Consider the following 18201-nt stretch of genomic DNA (forward strand, 5'->3'; position numbering starts at 1 on the left):
TGTAATTCTCAGATGCCTGTGTGTTTAGACGCACGGCTAATTAGTGATGATTAGTAACGAGGAGCTCATTTCTAAAAGCATCCTCCTCCGTCCACAGTGGCACCGCGTGACGACAGAACCGGGTAGAGCCCTCAGCGACCCGGTGAATCAGCCACGGCCCGCAGCCATTACACCTAATGTAGAACGTCTCCACATAATTGCCTCTGAGCAGCGTAAACGATGTTTACAGCACCGAGATGGGCAGAACGAGCAGCGGGGGCCAGAGGCCGCCGCCGATGCCCCGTCTGCATCGCTGCTAACACACAGTCGCTGACGCTGCCCAGAACTGGGCCGAAATCCATTCAGGGATCAAACTGAAGCCACCGTTGTGTCAACCAGCGGACGCGGCGCAGCGGCGTGCGACTGGACGCCGTTTACAGCCGCAGCGGCTCTGCCGGTTTGATCCTCGACGCGTCTCCGCATCATCTCCAAGTGAAACGACGGAGGGGGAAACACTTGCGCTCCCGCTTCATCCACGCGCAGCTTCGTGACCCAATTCCGCGCATTCGTTGTGCAAGGGAGGCGCACGATGGAGGGAGGGGCCACAAGCCGCGGAGGCACACGCCGCATGTGTCAACACTCGTCGTATTTATTAAATATTTGAAGCGGAGGGGGGAGGGGGGGGGGGAGTCGGGGCTGAGGGGGAGAAAGAAAGGGGCTCTGGGTGGGCGAGAGAGGGAGAGAGAGAGAGAGAGAGAGAGAGAGACGATGTCCTGCTGTTCTCTGTGCGCTTGATCATTTATACATCACACGCTGCTATATGTGTGTGTGTGTGTTATTGTTCACGATGATATTCACAACAGAGATAAAGCTTCAGTGAGCCGTCACTTCGCTGCGAAGCCTCCATTCATGCGTCTTACCTCTATGTTTGTCTGTGTGCGGGTGAGGATTACCAGTGTGTGTGTGTGTGGGGGGGTTAGGAGCACAGGGACACGGCGTCAGGCTGCACAGCTACACTTTGGATCATGCTACATGGATGTAACCTAATTAGCGTCATGGCCATAAATCATTGTGTTTTATGCACATGCAGCACAGTGACACAAAGTCTCTCCCTCTGTGATTTACTGGACGGATTAATTCATCAAGACATTACATTGTGGAAAATACACGGCATTCAATTATATGTATATATGTATTTAAAGTGTGTAGTTAATGGAAATGTGCCTGTATTTGCTTCTGACCAACTCTGTTAAATGCATTAAGAGCTAAATCGATATCTAATAGTTTTCCCTGGTTGGTTATTTGCCAAACGTCCATCCATTATCGGTCTGTCTGCCTGTGTGGGGGGTCGTGGGGGGTGCGGGCGCTGGCTGGATGAGGGGCGGCTCACAGCCTGGACAGGTTGTCAGTCTGTCGCAGTGCTGATCAAATCCTTTTAAACAAATACGTGTGCTCCACAGCTTGGAGTCAGCACGTTTCCCCCTGTTGAATTAAAAGGGACGGCGTTTTCAGGCTCAAGTGATGCGACTCTGTCTGTTCCAGGCTGTTAATGAATTCGCAAAGTGATTTAGCCTGTTTTTCTTGCATCCATTTGCAAATGTAAAATTGTTAAAGTAGGAAAAAAAGGGAAAGTGTGTTTTTCAAATATCAATTGTGACATTAATGAACATGACATGATCCAAAATTAATTTACTCCCTAATCCACCGGCTCTGCTGGTAACAGCAACAGCTGCCCTGCTGAAAACACAATTAAGAACCTACATCATGTGTTTCCAAATATGTTAAATATTCAAATATATTCAGCTGCAACAGTCTGCTGACACTTCTGTTGTCTGTGGTTTGAGTAGATGGATGAGCCGCACGAGTGTGAGTCTGCGTCCTGCTGTGTTCAGCGCCGTGCGATCGGGAAACATCAGCGACGCCTCACAACGCTGACCGCGATGGCCTGGATCGGCGAGGGTTTTATCGGGAGCAGATTTATTGGCTGGTTGGGGCAAAGCAGGGGATCTATAGGAGGAGCGGGAGGGGTGATCCGTCAGGAGGACAGAGATTACAGCAGGTGTGCCTAACAATGCTAATGTGGGGGGGTTTAGATTTAACTGTGTGTGTGTGTGTGTGTGTGTGTGTGTGTGTGTGTGTGTGTGTGTGTGTGTGTGTGTGTGTGTGTGTGTGTGTGTGTGTGAGAAGAAGAGTGAGCAGGGGACTTGGCTTGGGATTCTGGGAAGGCTCTCTGGCATATTTTGATGTGATGCATGTACGCGTGCGGAGATGTGGGAGTGATGAATTGTGGGTAGATGGAAGCAGCTGACGTAGAGGAGGGATGACTTGCAGGGGAAAAGAGAGAGGTCGGCGTAAGGCCTCAGATTGGAGCAGAGGCTGGGGGTGAGGGGTGGGGGGGGGGGGGGGGGGGGGGCGGGGCGCTCATCAATCACGCTGGCGTCTATCGAGTGGGTCTAGGTGTTTGAGCACGGTCCCTGTGGGCCGGCGGAGGGACCCTGCATGTTAAGTGAGGCTACCGGGGCCTCGGCGTCAGCAAATTAGGGACGGAGCGGCCGCGAGGGGCTGAGCGGCGACTGCCCCAACCCCAACACGCGCCCGGCGCTGGGAGGCGGGCGCTGAAACATTCATGATGCTGCAGACTCGGTTCCACTCCCCTCTACATGCGACTGCTGTCCACAGAAGGTCACCAGTGTGAGCCAGAGGAAAGAAGCCGCCGCCCACTCATGCATATGAATGAGCCGCTGTTTGTGGGACTGAGTCTGTGTTTGTCTGCTGCTGGGGAGAAGTAAAGAGCTCAACTCCAACGACGGGGGATCCGGGCTCGCGGCCCCTCACACCAGCTCAGCCCTCACCCGCTGCTCTGCTCCGCTTCCTGTGCGGAGCGTGGCGGAGACGAGGCGAGCGGAGAAAGTCCACGCTCCACGTACGCGTCAACACAACTTCACCGCGACAAGCAGCCATGAAGCCAACAAAGCACACACCGAACGAGCGCACGCACGCACACGCACGCACGCACACACACACACACACACACACACACACACACACACACACACACACACACACACACACACACACACACACACACACACACACACACACACACACACACACACACACACACACACTTTGAAAAATCCCTGCAGCACATCCCCACTCTTTAATCTCTCTCTTCCTGGATGCAAACCTGCTGCTGACAACCTGCATCCCTACACCTGATGACTAGCAGGAGAGAGAGAGACAGAGAGAAGTGGAAGGGACAGCGGGCGGCACAGAGGTAAATGAGGGAAGCGATGAATAAGAGAGTGACGGCTGATGTGGCCCCTGCACAAACGGAGAAACTGAGGAAACCGAGAGAAAGCGGCGACGCTAGAAGCAGAGCAGCGGCGGCTGAGTGAGCACAGAGACGGATGGAGGGATGGGGGGAGGAAGCGGAGGTGGGGGTACTCACACTGGCTGACATCCTCGCCCGTTGCCGACAAACACTCCCTGCCTTGTTAGCTCCTCTGCCACAGTGACATCGCCACAGCCCCGTTGCCGCGGCACCCGTGGGTAAATCTCTTCCTGTCTCTCTCTTCTTCTTCTAATCCTCTGGGGCTCTTTTCCCCCTATCCTCCACCTCCCCCTGCTTCTTCCTCTCCTCTTCCTCCTCTTTCTCCAGCTGCACCTTTTCTTGTTCTTTCTTCCTCCACAACCAGCTTCTTTCTTTTTCTTTTAATTTGCTTTGCTTGCCCGGTTTGAAGCGTCTCAAGGTCCCGCTGTGTCCTGAGCAGGGGAGTGTGCGGCTCCTCCTCTCCTCCTCTCTCTCTCTGACTCTCCGTTGCTCTGTTTTTACAACTCCCTCTCTCTCCCAACAAGCGCCACCACTCTTCGCTCCCCCCAAACCTAAACTCCCCCTATTTGTCTCTCGTACGTCTTCCTCCTCCTCCTCAGCCGCTGCTACTTTATCTCTCCCGCTCTCTAGTCTCGCTCCAGCTGAGGGAACGGGGAAGGCTTACACCCCGATAAAGTGCAGCGGCGGAGCAAACAAAGAGCAGCGGAGGGGAGATGAGAGGAGCCAATGGCACGAGAGGGAGGCAGAACGAGCGCTGGAGAGGAAGAGCAGGAATAGCGCAGCATCACACGCGTACAACAGAGTGCTCCACATATAGAGCCCCCTCCATTCGCATACATACATGCAGGCATGTGCGCGGGCAGACGCGGGCGTGCACAATGTCAGACTCGCTGAGTGCTCCAGATATAGCCTCATGACTTCATCGGGGAGCCAACCCCCTCCCCGGCCCGGCCCGCTTCAGAGACAGGGGGACTCATTCATATTGAATCACGCTGGAGGAGAGCGAGCGGGCGAGCGAGAGAACGAGAGAACATTCAGGACCGGAGTGGGAATAGTCCTTCGATAGACGGATAGAAGAGGAGATGGGGGGGGGGGTTGTGCGGCTGCAGTAGCCGAGGTCTGTGACCCACGCGATGACCTTTACCTCAGCTGGATTTGATTTAGCAACAGGTGACGTTAGTTGAAAGCAAAGAGTTTCATTTAGTGAGTGAATAACCTTAAAATATTTCCTTTTAACTGGCATGAGTTACTTTTTAGTAAAGGTTTGTTTTTGATTGTGCCAGCTTCGTTCAATCAACTATTAAAAAAATAAAAAAAATCAGCCAAAAGGTCAGCACTCTGTTCCTGTGTTCCTAAAGCTCTGGCTACTGGACTTACACCAACCGTGAATAACATCACGCAGGCAAAGAGGTGAGTTCATGCTTTAGTTGTTCCGTTTGGTTGATTGAAAACTCAAACGGATGAAGGGAAATATTCATGACTGTACAATAAATAAAAAGGCCAAAGATCATTCACATATTATATAACACAGAAATAATCATCATAGCAATAAAAGGAGTAGTCATTAATGTTTCATACTGAGCCCTGTAATGAGAAGAAAAGCTCCACTGGATGAGACGGAGCCTCTCATGCAACTTCCACAACTTTCAGAACATTCTCATTAATGATAAATTATAATAAGCTGCAGCGATAAAAGCTGAGTGGCTCAAATGATGCATTCTCTGTTACCAAAGTGGAACGAAGCAGCTACACGAGATCACTCTGACCCTGATGTGTCAGAGCCACCGTCCGGCTTCTTCTCCAACCATCTCAGCTCCCGAGAAGCTTTAGGTGCAGGGAAGTTTGGAAAACAGGGGTTTGGCCACGCCTGGTGCGTCAGCTGTGGCAGCAGTGCCCTCTAGTGGCAGCAGTAAGCTACAACACGCTAATGCATATAGGCCGTCACATGTCGAATACCGCAAAACTATTTGTTGTGCACATGAAAGGTGTGATGTAGTTGCAGAGCATGAAATGACTTGTAATATACACAGTAGCAGTAGTACTGTGGTACACACAGAATCAAGCGGGCACAAAGGATCAGACTGCAGAGCTGCGCTGCTGTGTGGAGGAGAGCGAAGAGACAGAGAGGATGGAGCGAGGGAGGAGAGGAGCCGTTATCCTGAGCCGACCCTCCCTCATTCTTCCCCTACACGCTTTATCCATTACCGCCGAGAGAGACAGCCACTGAAAGTTCCTCAATCCTCCGAGACGGACGAGGGCGGAGGGACGCTCTTTGTGCCTCTCCCTCTCTTTATCTATCGCACGCACGCTGCTAACGGTCGGGGAGCGCTGCTGTTGTGGGATGGAGAAAAAAAAAGAGAGAGAGAGGAAGACAAGAGGGGGAGACGACGGCAGCGGAACATGAAAGACGAAGAGAGAAGGCAGAAAGGAAAGAAGGGAGGGAAGACATGGAGCCGGGACGAGGACGCGTGAGCTGAGCCAGACTGAGCCTTTTACACTGAGGCTATTTTGAAACTCCATTTTCACCCAATCCTTTAACAGCTGATTACACACAGCAAGACCTGAAAGCTGCTCGGGCCACTCTTCCCACTCCTACCACGTACAGGGGCATAAACGGGAGCCCGACTATATGCACCCACCCACCAGGCTTTGTGTGTTTGAAGTGGGCTTTTCAGCAGCTAACAGAAGCCCAGAGGAGGCTGCATCAGTGAGGCCTTAGCAGCTGTGCTGGCATCAGCACGCTGTCGGCTCAGCAGCCGGAGGTGAAGGCCGCGAGCTGCCACACGGAGGCCCTCAGGGCGAAGCGGAGACCCGGCGCAATGAGCATAATTACAGTGTTTGAGTGCAATTTGTGCAAATACACATGGCATAATAATGAGGCCGACTCTATTCTCTGATGTTTCCGCCAAAGGCCTGATTCAGCTTGTGAGAGTGAGAACGCTCCGCAGGCACTTTACAGCCTGGTAACGTGCAGCCTGTGTGTTTGCTGTTTCGCTCGTTTTTTTCAGACTCTCAAGGCAAAAGCAAAGACAAACGAAGAGAAAGAAATCACTGTGCCGTCCACCGACCTGTCGTGGTCTCGCCCCACGCCCCAGACCCGGATGCTGCTGATTGGCTGAGAGTGGAGCAGGCTGCGGTCATCGGGGTCGACCAGGGTCAGCATGCGGTCCTGAAGCACCAGCAGCATCCCTTTACCCTGAGAAGCCACGAAGAAGGGTGCAATGTGAGCATGTGGGCGTATCCCAGGGTGCACCTTACCTCGGGAGCCCTTCACACACACACACACACACACACACACACACACACACACACACACACACACACACGCTGCATGTACTCACCTCTCCCCAGACACCGGCCGAGTCCCGTATGTCCCTCCTGCAGTAGGACAGCTGTCTGATGCAGTGATGGACGGCCATGCTGCTCCTCCCCTCGCACAGGTCCCGCTCTGCCATCTCTACCCAGCCCAGGGATCGCACTGGGAAGGACTGGAAGAGCAAACACAGGATGCCTTAACCCTTCAGAGCACAGCAACGTGCTACCACAGCTCCTCTCTGCTGAGGATTTGATATACAACCTTTAGGCTCTATTCAACTTTACTTCCTGCCACCAAAATACACAAATGTGAGGTTACTCCCAAGTTCCTAATTCTTATTTATGGTATAATTACAATAGACAGAAAAAATACTAAATTACTATACTTTCCTAAAGACTGTCTACATCCCTTAAAACTAACCCATATATGTTTTTTGCTCGTTCTATGCGCTGAACCTCCACAAGGGGGCGGTAGAAACAACTTTGACTAAATGCATGGACCTCAGTTCAAAGTAACCACTGAGCGGCGCTGGAACCATCGCAGAGAGGGTGATAGGATGCGGGTGAGCAGGTTTATTACGTCATTGCAAACATAACCCAGTGACTTCACTTCAATAACAAACAGAAGATTTGCTGAAGGGCTGACATTTGTTCACTGAAGGAGGTCCGCTTAACCTCTTAACATGGGACATGCCCTCATCCAGACAGGCAGTTATGATTGTGATTTGTGTTCTTCAGACATGATGCTGCTGGGATCCTACCATTGCCTCTGGGTCAGAGAAGGTGCTGTTGAGGTCCACCGTCTCCAACTGGGCTGGAGGGCTGCAGAGAAAAGCCCATCAGAGCAAACGATGAGGTCAGCTTCCGAACCACAGGTTTCCTCTACTGTACAGTGAAGCTGTGTGCATTACTTGAGTTTAAGTGAAGCATAGCGGAGGGTCGCTCCTTCAAAGGCCTTCAGACTGGGATCTGGATAGACGGGATAATCCTTCAGCTCCTGAGGCCAAATACACACAGACGAAACACTTCATGTACAGATTCCACCGAATTCACTGGTGCTACATTGTAATTTATAAGATAAAACATATATAAATAGGAACAATGGGATTCTGTGTGTTACCTTCGCTGTGCAGGGGGTGATGTTCAGATTTGGTCCAGAAGAGATGACATCATTGGATGGGGTGGAGGAGGAGGACGAGGCGGAGGGGGAGGAGGCGGAGGGAGAGGGAACCGGCTCTACGGAGCTGTCAGATATCAGACTGCTGGGTCGCTGCGAGGCGGAGCGAGAGAGAGGCACGACAAGGTGAAAACTAATTTAGAATTCAGACCGTTTATAGCGAAACGTCCCTGGTGTTTCAGCCTTGTGGTGCATCCTAACATTTTGGAATTCAGATGACGATTATTTTGCGGTAACTGTGCCCGCACACGTTTTTGTGTACAGTAAAGCCTGTTGTGACACTCTCAGCGTGTGTGTCTGTGTCCCCTCACCTCACCGGGCGGCTTGAGGGAGTCCTGCGTCTCCTGCTGCGGGCCACACTCACTGTCTGGCTCGTTGTTGGGAGAGATGCTTTGGTTGCCGGCGGCAACAGGTCGGTGGTACTGTGTGGTGCCGGTGGGTACGTGCCAGAAATAGATCTCGGAGGAGTCAGAGATCTCTCGCCAGCCTGGGGGCAGATCCCCCTCGGCCCATACATCTGTTGATGGGCGACAGCGGTACGCATTAGTGTGTCATATAGTGGAGCTGTGTGATCCTAGCGCACACACACACGCACACACACACACACACACACACACACACACACACACACACACACACACACACACACACACACACACACACACACACACACACAGAGGGGTGGACAGAGTAATGGTCAGCCTGTCCCTGCTTAGCTTCGGTTGTCATAGCAACTCCAGGGCTCATCCCCCCGTTGTCAGACCCATTGAACAACATCCTTTTTTTTCCATCTATCTTCCTCTATTTTTTTGCTTGCTCTCATATCCTCCTATCTTTGTTCTTTGTTATATCCTCATGGAAATCATCGCCTACTAAACCCAGCTCTGCTTTTTTTTTCCTGTTTCACACTCTGTCTGGTGTCTGCTGTGTCTTATCCCTCTGTCCAACCTAATCACTCTCTGCACCATAAGGCGGCTCACAGGGGCCTTTAAAGTCCCAGCAGCACTGCTGAAGTGACTTGCTTTCTTAATAAGAGGCCTCTAGTAAAATTCCCCATCACACCATCCGCGGCAAGTAGAAAAAAAACAAAAGAGGGGGAATAAAAGCAGGCCCGATGAGAGCAGACACACAACACAGTCTCCAAACCTGTCTCATGAGGGGTTTGAGGGGACGGCGTCTCCTGGGACAGGGTGGTCCAGCTGGAGTCCTCCTCCTCCGAGGGCGTGTCAGGAGTCAGGTCCATCCTTAAGCCCACCTTAGGGAGCCCCGCGTCCTGCGGCAGGGCAGGCGGGTCCGGGTTCCTGGCGAGGTTCCTCTCCGTCGCCCGGGCCTGTTTCGGGGACGAGGGCGGGTACTGCTGCAGGAACTGGTTCTCGTTGTTGGGGTGCAGCTCCACCTTGATGACGCGGGGCTGGGAGCTGCGGGGCGGCTTCGCGGGACTGCGCGGACCCGCCTGGACCTGGACACAGAGCTCCTCCCTTACTTGGCCCGCCGGCTGGTTCTGGAGGTGGTTGTGGTCCGGCGGGACCCACTCTGGGCTGTTGGTGGACGAGGAGGAGGTGGAGGAAAGCGGGGCCTCCACCACCACAGGGAGCAGTGGCTGTCTGGGTGTGGGTGTGGGGTCGTCTTCCTCCTCCTCCTCCTCCTCCTCCTCCTTCTCCTCCGGGCAGACCTGCTTGCTGGGCTTCTCCTCGTTCTCTGCCTCCCTCTCTTTAGCAGGACTGGCCTGTTCCTTCTTAGGGGAGACCTGCTGCTTCTTCTCCTCCTCCATCTCCTCCTTGTTTCCACAGTTGAAGTCCACATCCCAGCCCTTCCCCTGGTACTCCAGAAAGCTCTTGGTCCGCCTTCGGAACGGGGGCTGCTGGGAGTTGTCCTTCTCAGACTCCGGCCAGTCGGACGTGGGGTTGTTGATGAAGTCGCTGTGAATCTTGCCCTCGGTGTTGGCTCTGCTCAGCTCCAGCTGCTGACTCTCGGCCCGTCTCTGCATGTTGGCCCCATTCTTGACTAGTTTGGGGTTGGTGGTATTTAACAGGGAGGAGGAGGAACAGGACGAGTAGAGGGCCGAACTGGAGGAGGACTTGGTGGGGAGGCCTCTCCCTCTGGTTCCGGGTTGGTTTTTGGAGGACGGCGCCAGGTTGTCGCTGAGCCCCATGACGCTGCGCACGCTGGTCATGGCGTATCTCTGGCGACTCTTTGGCAAAGTGGCCGAACTTCCGGTTTCCATCGACTCCTTGATGACGTCGCGCCCCAGCAGCTGGTTGTAGGAGGAGCGGAGGCTGAGGGAGGTGGGGGGGTTGGCAGAGGAGCCGCCGCGATTGGCCAAGCCCACGTTTGAAGGGGAGGAGCCAGAGCGCGAGAGGGGCGGGGTTTGTACCGACATCATGGTCGCCAGGAAATGAAGGTGATTAAGCTGGTGAGAAGGAGTGAGAACAACCTGGTGAGCTACAAGTCACGGAATATCATATTATAATTTAAATAAATATTGTTTATTATATGGGTTTAGATAAATGCATTGAACATTATGAGCTGTAAAATCATTATCATGATTAGTTATATGATATTTGTGACTATCACTCTGACGATACGTTGAGACGTGTCAGTCATTTGCGTTTCTCAGACACCATCTTGCCCTCGGCTCTCTCTCTTTCTCTCTCTCTCTCTCTCTCTCTCTCTGCAGCTCAGCTCGTCCCAGGGGTCTTTATTGATGCACTGTGGGTCAGACCACTTTCCCGTCTCGCGTCCATTTACACATGAGGTGCCACCGCCGAGGTGTTAAAAAAAACACTGCATCAAAGTCACGATGCCGGGGCCGCATTTGCATGACACAGAGTGAGTCAGAGCCTCGGTGAATTCACCCAGGACCGACGCTCAAAGCCGCTCCGCGGGGACGAGCGGCAGCTGCCAGCTGCTGCCAAGCAGCCGTAGCTGCGTTATCTGCGCCTGCATCAGCGCCGCGATGTCGGACGCGGGCCGCTGGAGAGCAACAAAGACACATGTCGCCGTCAGCTTTTAAGGATTTCACTCGTCTACAACGCTCAGCCGGCCGATAAACAGCAGACGCAGCTAGAAGAAGGGGCACGCGGGCGCCACGCGTGACCATCTACTGGCCGATCGCACACCTCGAACTAACCGTCACCTCTGTCTGAGACATGGAAAACGCAAACACAGCAGGGTTTTAAAGCACAACAACTTCCTGGGAAAAGACAGAGGGCGGACTGTGGACGGTAAATTGCTCGGGCGCTGCACTTTCTTCATGCGGGGCCCCTACGTGCGCTCCCCTCGTTGCGTGGCTGCTGTGTTGTGCCTCTGTCACGGAGCCGGACGAGCACAACGACCTGTTTGTGCCGAGTCTGCACTCAGACTATGAGCCGGCGACTCAGACAAACACAGCATCGAGCGTCAACAGGTACAAACGACTCGTCCCCACCGTCGTCCACTACTGTGAATATCTTGTAATACTCACTGGTACGTTCCACATTTTCCTTCAGGCTCTGACCCATTTGCACGTTAAATATCTGATCATGTCAAAAGGTGACGAGGCCTTTTGTTAGACAGCTACGAATGGAGCCTGGGGTCCTGGAGCCAATTAGTTACCTAATTGAAAGGATGAACTACATGTCGTGACACAACCTCCAAACTTTAATTTCGTCTTTTGCAGACGAACGAGCTCACCTACAGACACAGACAGCAGACCTGCCTTGTTTTCCCCCAGATCCCCATTAGAAAAAAAACAACAAAGTGGGGCAAAGCTGAAGATGCGAGGGGAGGAGAAAGGCCGGTTATTAGAAGAGGAAAGAGAGGAGAATGACACAGCAGTTTGCAGGACCGTGAGGCACAGTTAACGGACAGACAGTAAATCTGTGACGCCCTTTAACGTCAGAGGTCAGATTAGAACAGCTGTGCAGCAGCAACATCGAACTAAACCCATCTCTGCTGTAGTTCTTCTGAAACTTGAACGTCCCAGTGATTTACTTACATTATCGTAACAATTTAAAGTTGCTGCCGGACAAAAGTCTTCCTTCTCTACTTTTACATAATGATGTCAAAATAAGATCCCGATCAGCTCCAGTGGTTCATCCTGTCTGTCCACAGATTCCTTTTCATCTGAAGGTCACCTAAAAACAAGCATCACCACCAGTATTTCCATGCACAATAACATCCGGCTTATAAATCTCCCATCAGATCGCTGTCAGACGTGCACTGGCGTCTTGGCTCGTCCTTCATCATCCACACTCCCTGTGATCCAGGTCTTTTTCAACTCTGAGCTGCACCCCAGGCTTCAGAAATGAAATGCAACAGATGAAAGCACGAGCAGGCGAGGATGAACTTGAAAAGTGGATGATGTCATGGGTGGAGTATCCTAGCCCCTCGTTTCCTGCTGCCTCTTCTTAAACTCCCTCACTGACAGCGCAAACGCCGCTGTTCCGTCTCTAAATCTACCCACGACGCTTGGGACGCAAAGGTGGAGTTGCCAATATTGCGGATGCGAAGCTATCGATACGTGGACGGACGCAGTAAATCCCCAGCATCCACTTCCTCTCCCCGAAGCCCCGTCACCACCAGCAGCACCGCCGCACTGGGAGGGGAGCCCATCCCACCGAGAGCATCTATTTACATGCACTCACCGCTTCGCTCAGCCTCCGGGCGCCTCCGCTCCCACGACGACGCGCACTCACGCAAACGCACTCGCGCACATAGACTAGTGAGCGGGGCCGAGGTCGACACGGCGCTTCAGGGTGCCAGCCAGTCCGCCAGTAGCTGCAGCCGGACGCCCGTATTGGATCTCATCACATCATCTGCCCTCCCAGCGCAGCTCCGTGCTCGCTTGCGGCCAAGCTGCGCTTTCTCTATGCGCCAGAGGATCCCGGGGCGGCGCGGCGCTCCGCCGGCCAATCAGAGGCGCGGACGCAGGACGCTCGGCGCACCGAGGACACGCAGCCATAATAAATCTACCGGCGTTATTTTGCAACTCAGGTAATAAAGTCGCACATCGTCGGAATATTACGTCATACACCAGTACGGGGAAACGGTTTTATTCTTATTCAATACAACTCTCAAACTAACGCTGTTATGTGTTCACGTTAATACAAACATCAACCACACTGAAACTATCAGTCAATAAAAAAATAGCCAGTAACGTTGGGTTGTTTTAATGTTACACAATGTATTGACACTAAAACGTCCTCCTCACATTCACCTTGGCAGATTGAACAATAACATGCAATACCATCCCCCAAATGATCTTGACCTAAGAGAGGAAATTACACTGACAGACATCAGAACCAGTTCACATTTATAGCTGTATACTGAAAGTTAAAGTAGGACACTGATGTAAAACACTCCGTTCTGCAAAATAATGATAAATGTGCGTCATCACTTGAACACTAAAGACAAGTATGTGGAAGTCTCAGTCCACAAAGAGGCACCATATTCAGTTACTACACCAACATAAAGCTAAGACACAGGATAAAAGCTTTGACAGCTCATTAACACTCACTCTGCTCATCAAACCAGCCATATGTTAATAAGTCTGCACTCACACTTTGACCTATTCTCTCTTATCCAGACTTACATCCATACCACAATATTTACAAACTTAACAATCTTTGACTGTTCTTTTGTTTTGAAAAAACATTCATATTTTGAAATACATCTTTCAGCTTATCCTGTGCGGTCTCACATTTATAACTATCCCACTCCTACAGTCCACTGACACATCGCTCCCTGCGTTTTGTATGTATGGCCGTGCAGAGGCGTGGAGGACAGAGGTAGTGGGTTATGCAGGTTCCCGGTGCTCCAAGAGTGAGGCAGGAAGGGAAGGGGGGTGGGGTGACTGGTGGACGGAGGGACAAAACTGGTCAGACTGGGGAGCGACTGCTGGAGCTGATGATCAGCCGAAGAGAAGCATGGAGCTGAATGGATGGAGCGCAGCTCAGTGCGTTCTGCTAAAGAGAAGAGACGAGGAGGCAAATCAATTGCTCATTCTCACAGATATAATCATTGCTGTCTTGGCTCATTAAAGCCATATCTCATACAGCGTCATCAGTAACAAATGCATAAAAATGCAGTGACTGTTGCACATATACGTATACCCTAGCCCTCCAAAGGAGCATGTGTGCTTACCTTTATTGTGAGGCGGCAGCAAGCTCTGAGCCTCCTTGTTTCCTGCCTGAGCAGCTCGTTTGTACAGTTCACTGGCTGTTTTCAGGTTCTGCGGCACTCCAAACCCACTCTGGTAACACTTACCGAGCAACAGCAGGGCGGTGTCATCCTGACATGAGCAGAAACACATTTTATCTGGAGGAACGTATGGTAAGCATAGAACAAACTCAAGCCAATTAAGTAGAGAAAATGCTGAAAGAGACACATCACAGTGGCTACATTATGCTTAATGAAGGCTGTATGTTATTCTAGTTTCAAATTTCACTGACTTTTATTGCTGCACACACACACACACACACACACATCCAGCTCAAAGCGTTGGGTTCATATCTGTATGTAACTTGAGCCTCCCGACTTCACAAAGTGCATATATGTAAAATCAGACCATGGAAAGCACAGTACGACCTCTTAAGTAATACTTTACAGTATTACTCCAAGTTGACTACTAGATAAGGAAGTTACAAAGATTCTTAGCAGTCCTTTCTTACAGAAGGACTGTGAATATAAAAAAGCTCAAGGTTGGGATTCCCTGCTTTATGTTCTACATCAGAAAGGAGGGGGCAAGTTCTCGCTCATAAGACCACTAATAACACTCTAGAAGCGTCTAGAAGAGCACTCACTCCACTCGCTGCTGCCATCTCCAGGTACTGGATAGACTTGTTCTCATCCATCACCAGCCCCTGTGAGTAGACTGAAGCCAGACAGAGCTGAGCCTAAGGAAGAGGAGGAGTTGGTTGGAGTTTGGTAAGAGCAAACAAACATCAGCTCATGATAGTGGCATTATGTCTGTTACACTCCCTTTGCTGCTGTATTTGTCTATATCAAGTATTTCTAAAGACAATTCTATGCCTGATTAATATATTTCTCTAAAATGAGCTATATCCTAACAAAACTGTTTTATGAAATGTTGCCAGGTACCTTGGTGATGCCAGCTGCAGCAGCCTGTTCCAGCAGGTTAATAACGGTGTTCAGCTCGTCTAAACTTGTGTGCCCCCTGCTGGTAAGGAGCAGCTTTGCATAGCGGTACTGAGCCTGTCTGTGACCTCCAACTGCTGCCTGCCAGTAGTAATGCAGAGCCTGAAAACAGAAAACATACGAATCCTTTCAGGAATAATACAAGACAAAAGGCACAAGAGTAGGCTGTGGGTGGTTCTTGGGTCCTTGCCTTGTCTTTGTCTTTCCCCACTCCTCGGCCTTTCTCGTAGCACACAGCCACGTTAAATTGGGCCTTGCTGTATCCTTGCTGTGCTGCAACTAGAAAGCTGGTGAAAGCTTCCTTGTAGTTTTCACACTTAGCACTTTCAAGACCTGACGTCATTAAAAAATAATTTTAAAAAAAAGACAGAAAACTGTGAAAAGCATGTTTAATATCGTATCAGTGTGTGAAAATGACTAATGTGTCATTAGATCATTACCTATAATGTTGAAGATCACGGGAATACTTGTATCTCCCACGTGTCTGAGGTTCAGAGCTGCTCCTGTCAAACCTTCCTCACCAGAAAGGTCCTGGAAACACACACACAAAAGGAAAGATTAGAAGACAAGGCCTTTAACATTCAGTCTGAAGATAATGAAACTACAAGATGCATCCTCTGACCTTTTCATCAACATCTTTCGTGTCTGTGCTGTCTCGGTTGGCATCATTTTGTTGAGAACAGGATCCAGGAGAAAGTGATTCACCTGTGAAATAAAAAAAGAAGTTATTTTCAATGTCTTAAAATTTTCTCCTTGTCAAATACTGGTTTTAATTTGACTCAACAAACCATCTACAGATGAATCCTGGTTAAAGGGCGCCCACTGGTGGTCAGAGATGGAACATTCAGCAGTCAGGTTTTCCGGGTTAAGGCTGATTCGAGGGCTGGCATCTGCCACACTGCTGCTGCTGCTGCTTTCAGCTGGGGGCTGATCTTGACTCTGTCTCTCTGACACTTCCTGCAGACACAACAAACCACTCCCTCTGGGCAGGACATCATGTCGGGATACTGCAAAAACAGATAAAACCAGATATGATTAAAAGAAAAAAGGGATGGTGGGATGGACGAATGTCTCTTCTGTAAAACTAGTTTGCAACAGGTGAGATGACCCATCAGTGACTCTGCTGTTTAGCTGCAATAAGGACTCACAGATCTCCAACAGGATGCGGTATCCACATTTGTGCAGTGAGGTGGGGGCTGTTAGGGCTCCAGCAGTCGAACTGGCCTCAGCAGAAGAGAACCGAGAATGGATCCTCTTGCAGACTTGCATGAACATAACTGCTGCAGCGCCCTGTGTAAACATGAGGGTTACTGTCAATGCCATCATAGTATGAACATGAGGTGGTACTTTAATACTGTGTGCAGGTAGGAATGTAGTTATTATGTAGTTACTTACAACATAACTTTCTGATTATTCCAAAGCTGATGGGCATGTTTCTATTTACTTTCATTTATTTTAGAGGACTTGACCTTGAGTATTGAAGGATGTGTAATTAAACATTATTCACTCTAATTTAATTATAGTAAAACTCATAAATTAATTAAATCAGTTTATTAAAATGAATGATGTGCATTGGAACGAGGCCAAATGTCCTTGAAGGAAGTCGCTCACACAGTTAGAAGGTTAAGTTATAGATGTAATAATAGACAACACACCCATCCCACGGCATCCAGCGCCGTGTACCGCGGTAGCTCTGCATGTCCAAACTGAAAGGTTTTTTGTTTTCTCCTCCTCTCTCCATCCTCCTCCTTCTGAGAGCTGCGAGAGAGAAACAGAGCAAACAAAACTAAATAGGAAAACTAGTTCTATGGCACTAGTTCTAGTGCATTGTATTAGAGCATTAAGGAATACATTATAAAACACAAGGCTTTGTTTCTGTTTCTCTTAACAACTCTATACATGCTGCAGGCTGATGCAACAAGCTGAAAACATGGCAGTGAGGGGCTACAAGGAGAAACTGGGTTCAAAGAAGAGGTAAAGAAACAAGAAAGACTTGGACTGAGAGTTGTCTTTGAGTTTTGACCCTAATTCAAAGGATCTCTTTTCATCAGCTTACGATATGACCAGTGGTTTGAGGGCAAAGGAGTTAAGATCAAAGCGAGATGCTGAAGGCCTTCATTCCTTTAACTCCTGCTCCTTTCTTTCAAAGCTGTTTTTGTCGGGGCTGAACAAAAACAAGGTGAAGGCGTGGACGCTACCTGGTGTCAGAGGAGTGCAGAGAGTTGGACAGGACAGAGGACGTGTTGATGACCTCATCCTCCACGTGATGGTTCTGCGGCAGACGCAGGGGGCTGCTGCCATGGCAACGATGCAAAACTGGGTTTAAGAAAACACAGATGCTGCTCAGATTTCAGGGAGAAACAAAAGGTCGAACGTCAAACAAATGCCTTTTTACTTTGAATTTAATTGGTGTCACACCAGTGTTTCAACGTCTTGCCGAGGCTCTTGACAGAACCTGAAGCCTCTGCGAGGTTTTTTTTAGAAGCACCGAAGGGTCCAGAAACTGACGGTAACAGGAGCCAAACGTGGCCGTAAATAAACCGACAGCCGGTGTCAGCGAAACAAAGGGTTTCTGTTTTAGCGCAGCACGTGAGCCGCTCGATGCTTAACGTTATGTCCTAATACAATGGCTACAGCAGCGTAAGAGCACGTTGTTATTGTGTAACGCAAGGCGGAAAAGTTTCAATGACGTCGGTCTCACCTCTCCCAACAAAACCTTGAACTCTCCACATGGTTTTTCTTTTCCAGCCGTTTTAACTAGCGAGTAAAATCCAAAAGGCCATTATTAGCTTAATCCGGGGGGTCGACAGGAGCCATGGATCCCCCCCAGGACGAGGTGTTTGAGGGGGTTGTCTTCGGCAAGTTGTTTTACGGTCACTTAAAAAAAAACCTGTCACGAGTTGCTAACCCGGAAGTAGTTCCGATGACGCAACCAAGTCCGAGCAGGCGCTCATAGATTTGCAGCGCCACCAAGCGGTGGCTTTAAGAACTACAACCAGACAGTTCACGTGAGTTGAGGGAAGGGAGACGTTTAGGGCACAGACGTCCGTTGTCCCACAATGTGATGCTACATTAACACTTTTAAATATTCACAAGCTCCTACAAGGCTGCAGGCTGCAAAAAAGGAAATGGATTTTAAAGTTTAATTCCAAAACCAGTGGCCACCACCCAAATAGGTCAGAGAGGCTAAACAAATAAAGATCTGATGGAATACGCCTGGAATAATTCATAACTTCAGCAACATGTATTGATTTGCCTC

At 50.3% G+C, this 18201-nt stretch overlaps 2 protein-coding genes and 2 long non-coding RNA genes across 8 annotated transcripts in view; 2 read left to right on the forward strand and 2 right to left on the reverse strand.

Annotated features, from left to right (window-relative positions):
• The window catches only part of LOC114863945 (amyloid beta precursor protein binding family B member 2), a 23983-nt gene extending 11192 nt beyond the window's left edge, over positions 1-12791 (reverse strand). Inside the window, exons 1-8 of one of the 4 annotated variants that reach the window (XM_029164507.3) lie at positions 12431-12791; positions 8952-10215; positions 8117-8322; positions 7749-7898; positions 7540-7625; positions 7390-7450; positions 6655-6801; positions 6382-6509 (exon numbers count right to left, since the gene is read on the reverse strand). In XM_029164507.3, the coding sequence (XP_029020340.1) occupies positions 6382-6509; positions 6655-6801; positions 7390-7450; positions 7540-7625; positions 7749-7898; positions 8117-8322; positions 8952-10188 (2015 nt within the window). In that variant the 5' untranslated portion in view covers positions 10189-10215; positions 12431-12791. Of the gene's footprint in view, positions 1-3430; positions 6359-6381; positions 6510-6654; positions 6802-7389; positions 7451-7539; positions 7626-7748; positions 7899-8116; positions 8323-8951; positions 10216-11781; positions 12394-12430 lie in introns of those variants that run through there. The other 3 variants (XM_055512270.1, XM_055512271.1, XM_029164509.3) reach the window with 3 other exon arrangements.
• LOC114863951 (uncharacterized) lies at positions 6796-7540 on the forward strand. The gene is made up of 3 exons (XR_003787188.3): positions 6796-6937; positions 7094-7191; positions 7367-7540. It is a non-coding gene; the product is annotated as an uncharacterized LOC114863951 (long non-coding RNA).
• A 148-nt stretch (positions 12792-12939) lies between the features above and the next one.
• Positions 12940-17786, reverse strand: dele1 (DAP3 binding cell death enhancer 1). 2 transcript variants are annotated; one of them, XM_029164515.3, is made up of 12 exons: positions 17644-17786; positions 17141-17258; positions 16598-16700; positions 16091-16232; positions 15731-15949; positions 15565-15647; positions 15383-15473; positions 15133-15275; positions 14886-15044; positions 14588-14680; positions 13929-14076; positions 12940-13747 (listed from the first exon to the last, which is right to left on the reverse strand). In XM_029164515.3, the coding sequence occupies exons 1-12, from the start codon at positions 17672-17674 to the stop codon at positions 13494-13496; spliced, it is 1584 nt and encodes a 527-aa protein (XP_029020348.1). In that variant the 5' UTR covers positions 17675-17786; the 3' UTR covers positions 12940-13493. The 2 variants fall into 2 exon arrangements, with proteins under 2 accessions (XP_029020348.1, XP_029020347.1); XM_029164514.3 differs by having other exon boundaries at positions 12940-13750.
• Positions 15905-17218, forward strand: LOC114863950 (uncharacterized). The gene is made up of 3 exons (XR_003787187.3): positions 15905-16040; positions 16851-16916; positions 17092-17218. It is a non-coding gene; the product is annotated as an uncharacterized LOC114863950 (long non-coding RNA).
• Positions 17787-18201: the final 415 nt, after the last annotated feature.

This window comes from Betta splendens, chromosome 10 (genome assembly GCF_900634795.4).
Source record: "Betta splendens chromosome 10, fBetSpl5.4, whole genome shotgun sequence".
In the NCBI taxonomy this organism is placed as follows: Eukaryota; Metazoa; Chordata; class Actinopteri; order Anabantiformes; family Osphronemidae; genus Betta; species Betta splendens.

Coding starts and splice junctions, on each gene's coding strand:
- dele1 (XM_029164514.3), bottom strand. CDS start 17,674: ATGTGGAGAGTTCAAGGTTTTGTTGGGAGAG. Junction 17,259..17,643: donor TCAAGGTTTTGTTGGGAGAG/GTGAGACCGACG, acceptor TCTTAAACCCAG/TTTTGCATCGTTGCCATGGC. Junction 15,045..15,132: donor TGGGGAAAGACAAAGACAAG/GCAAGGACCCAA, acceptor TTCTGTTTTCAG/GCTCTGCATTACTACTGGCA.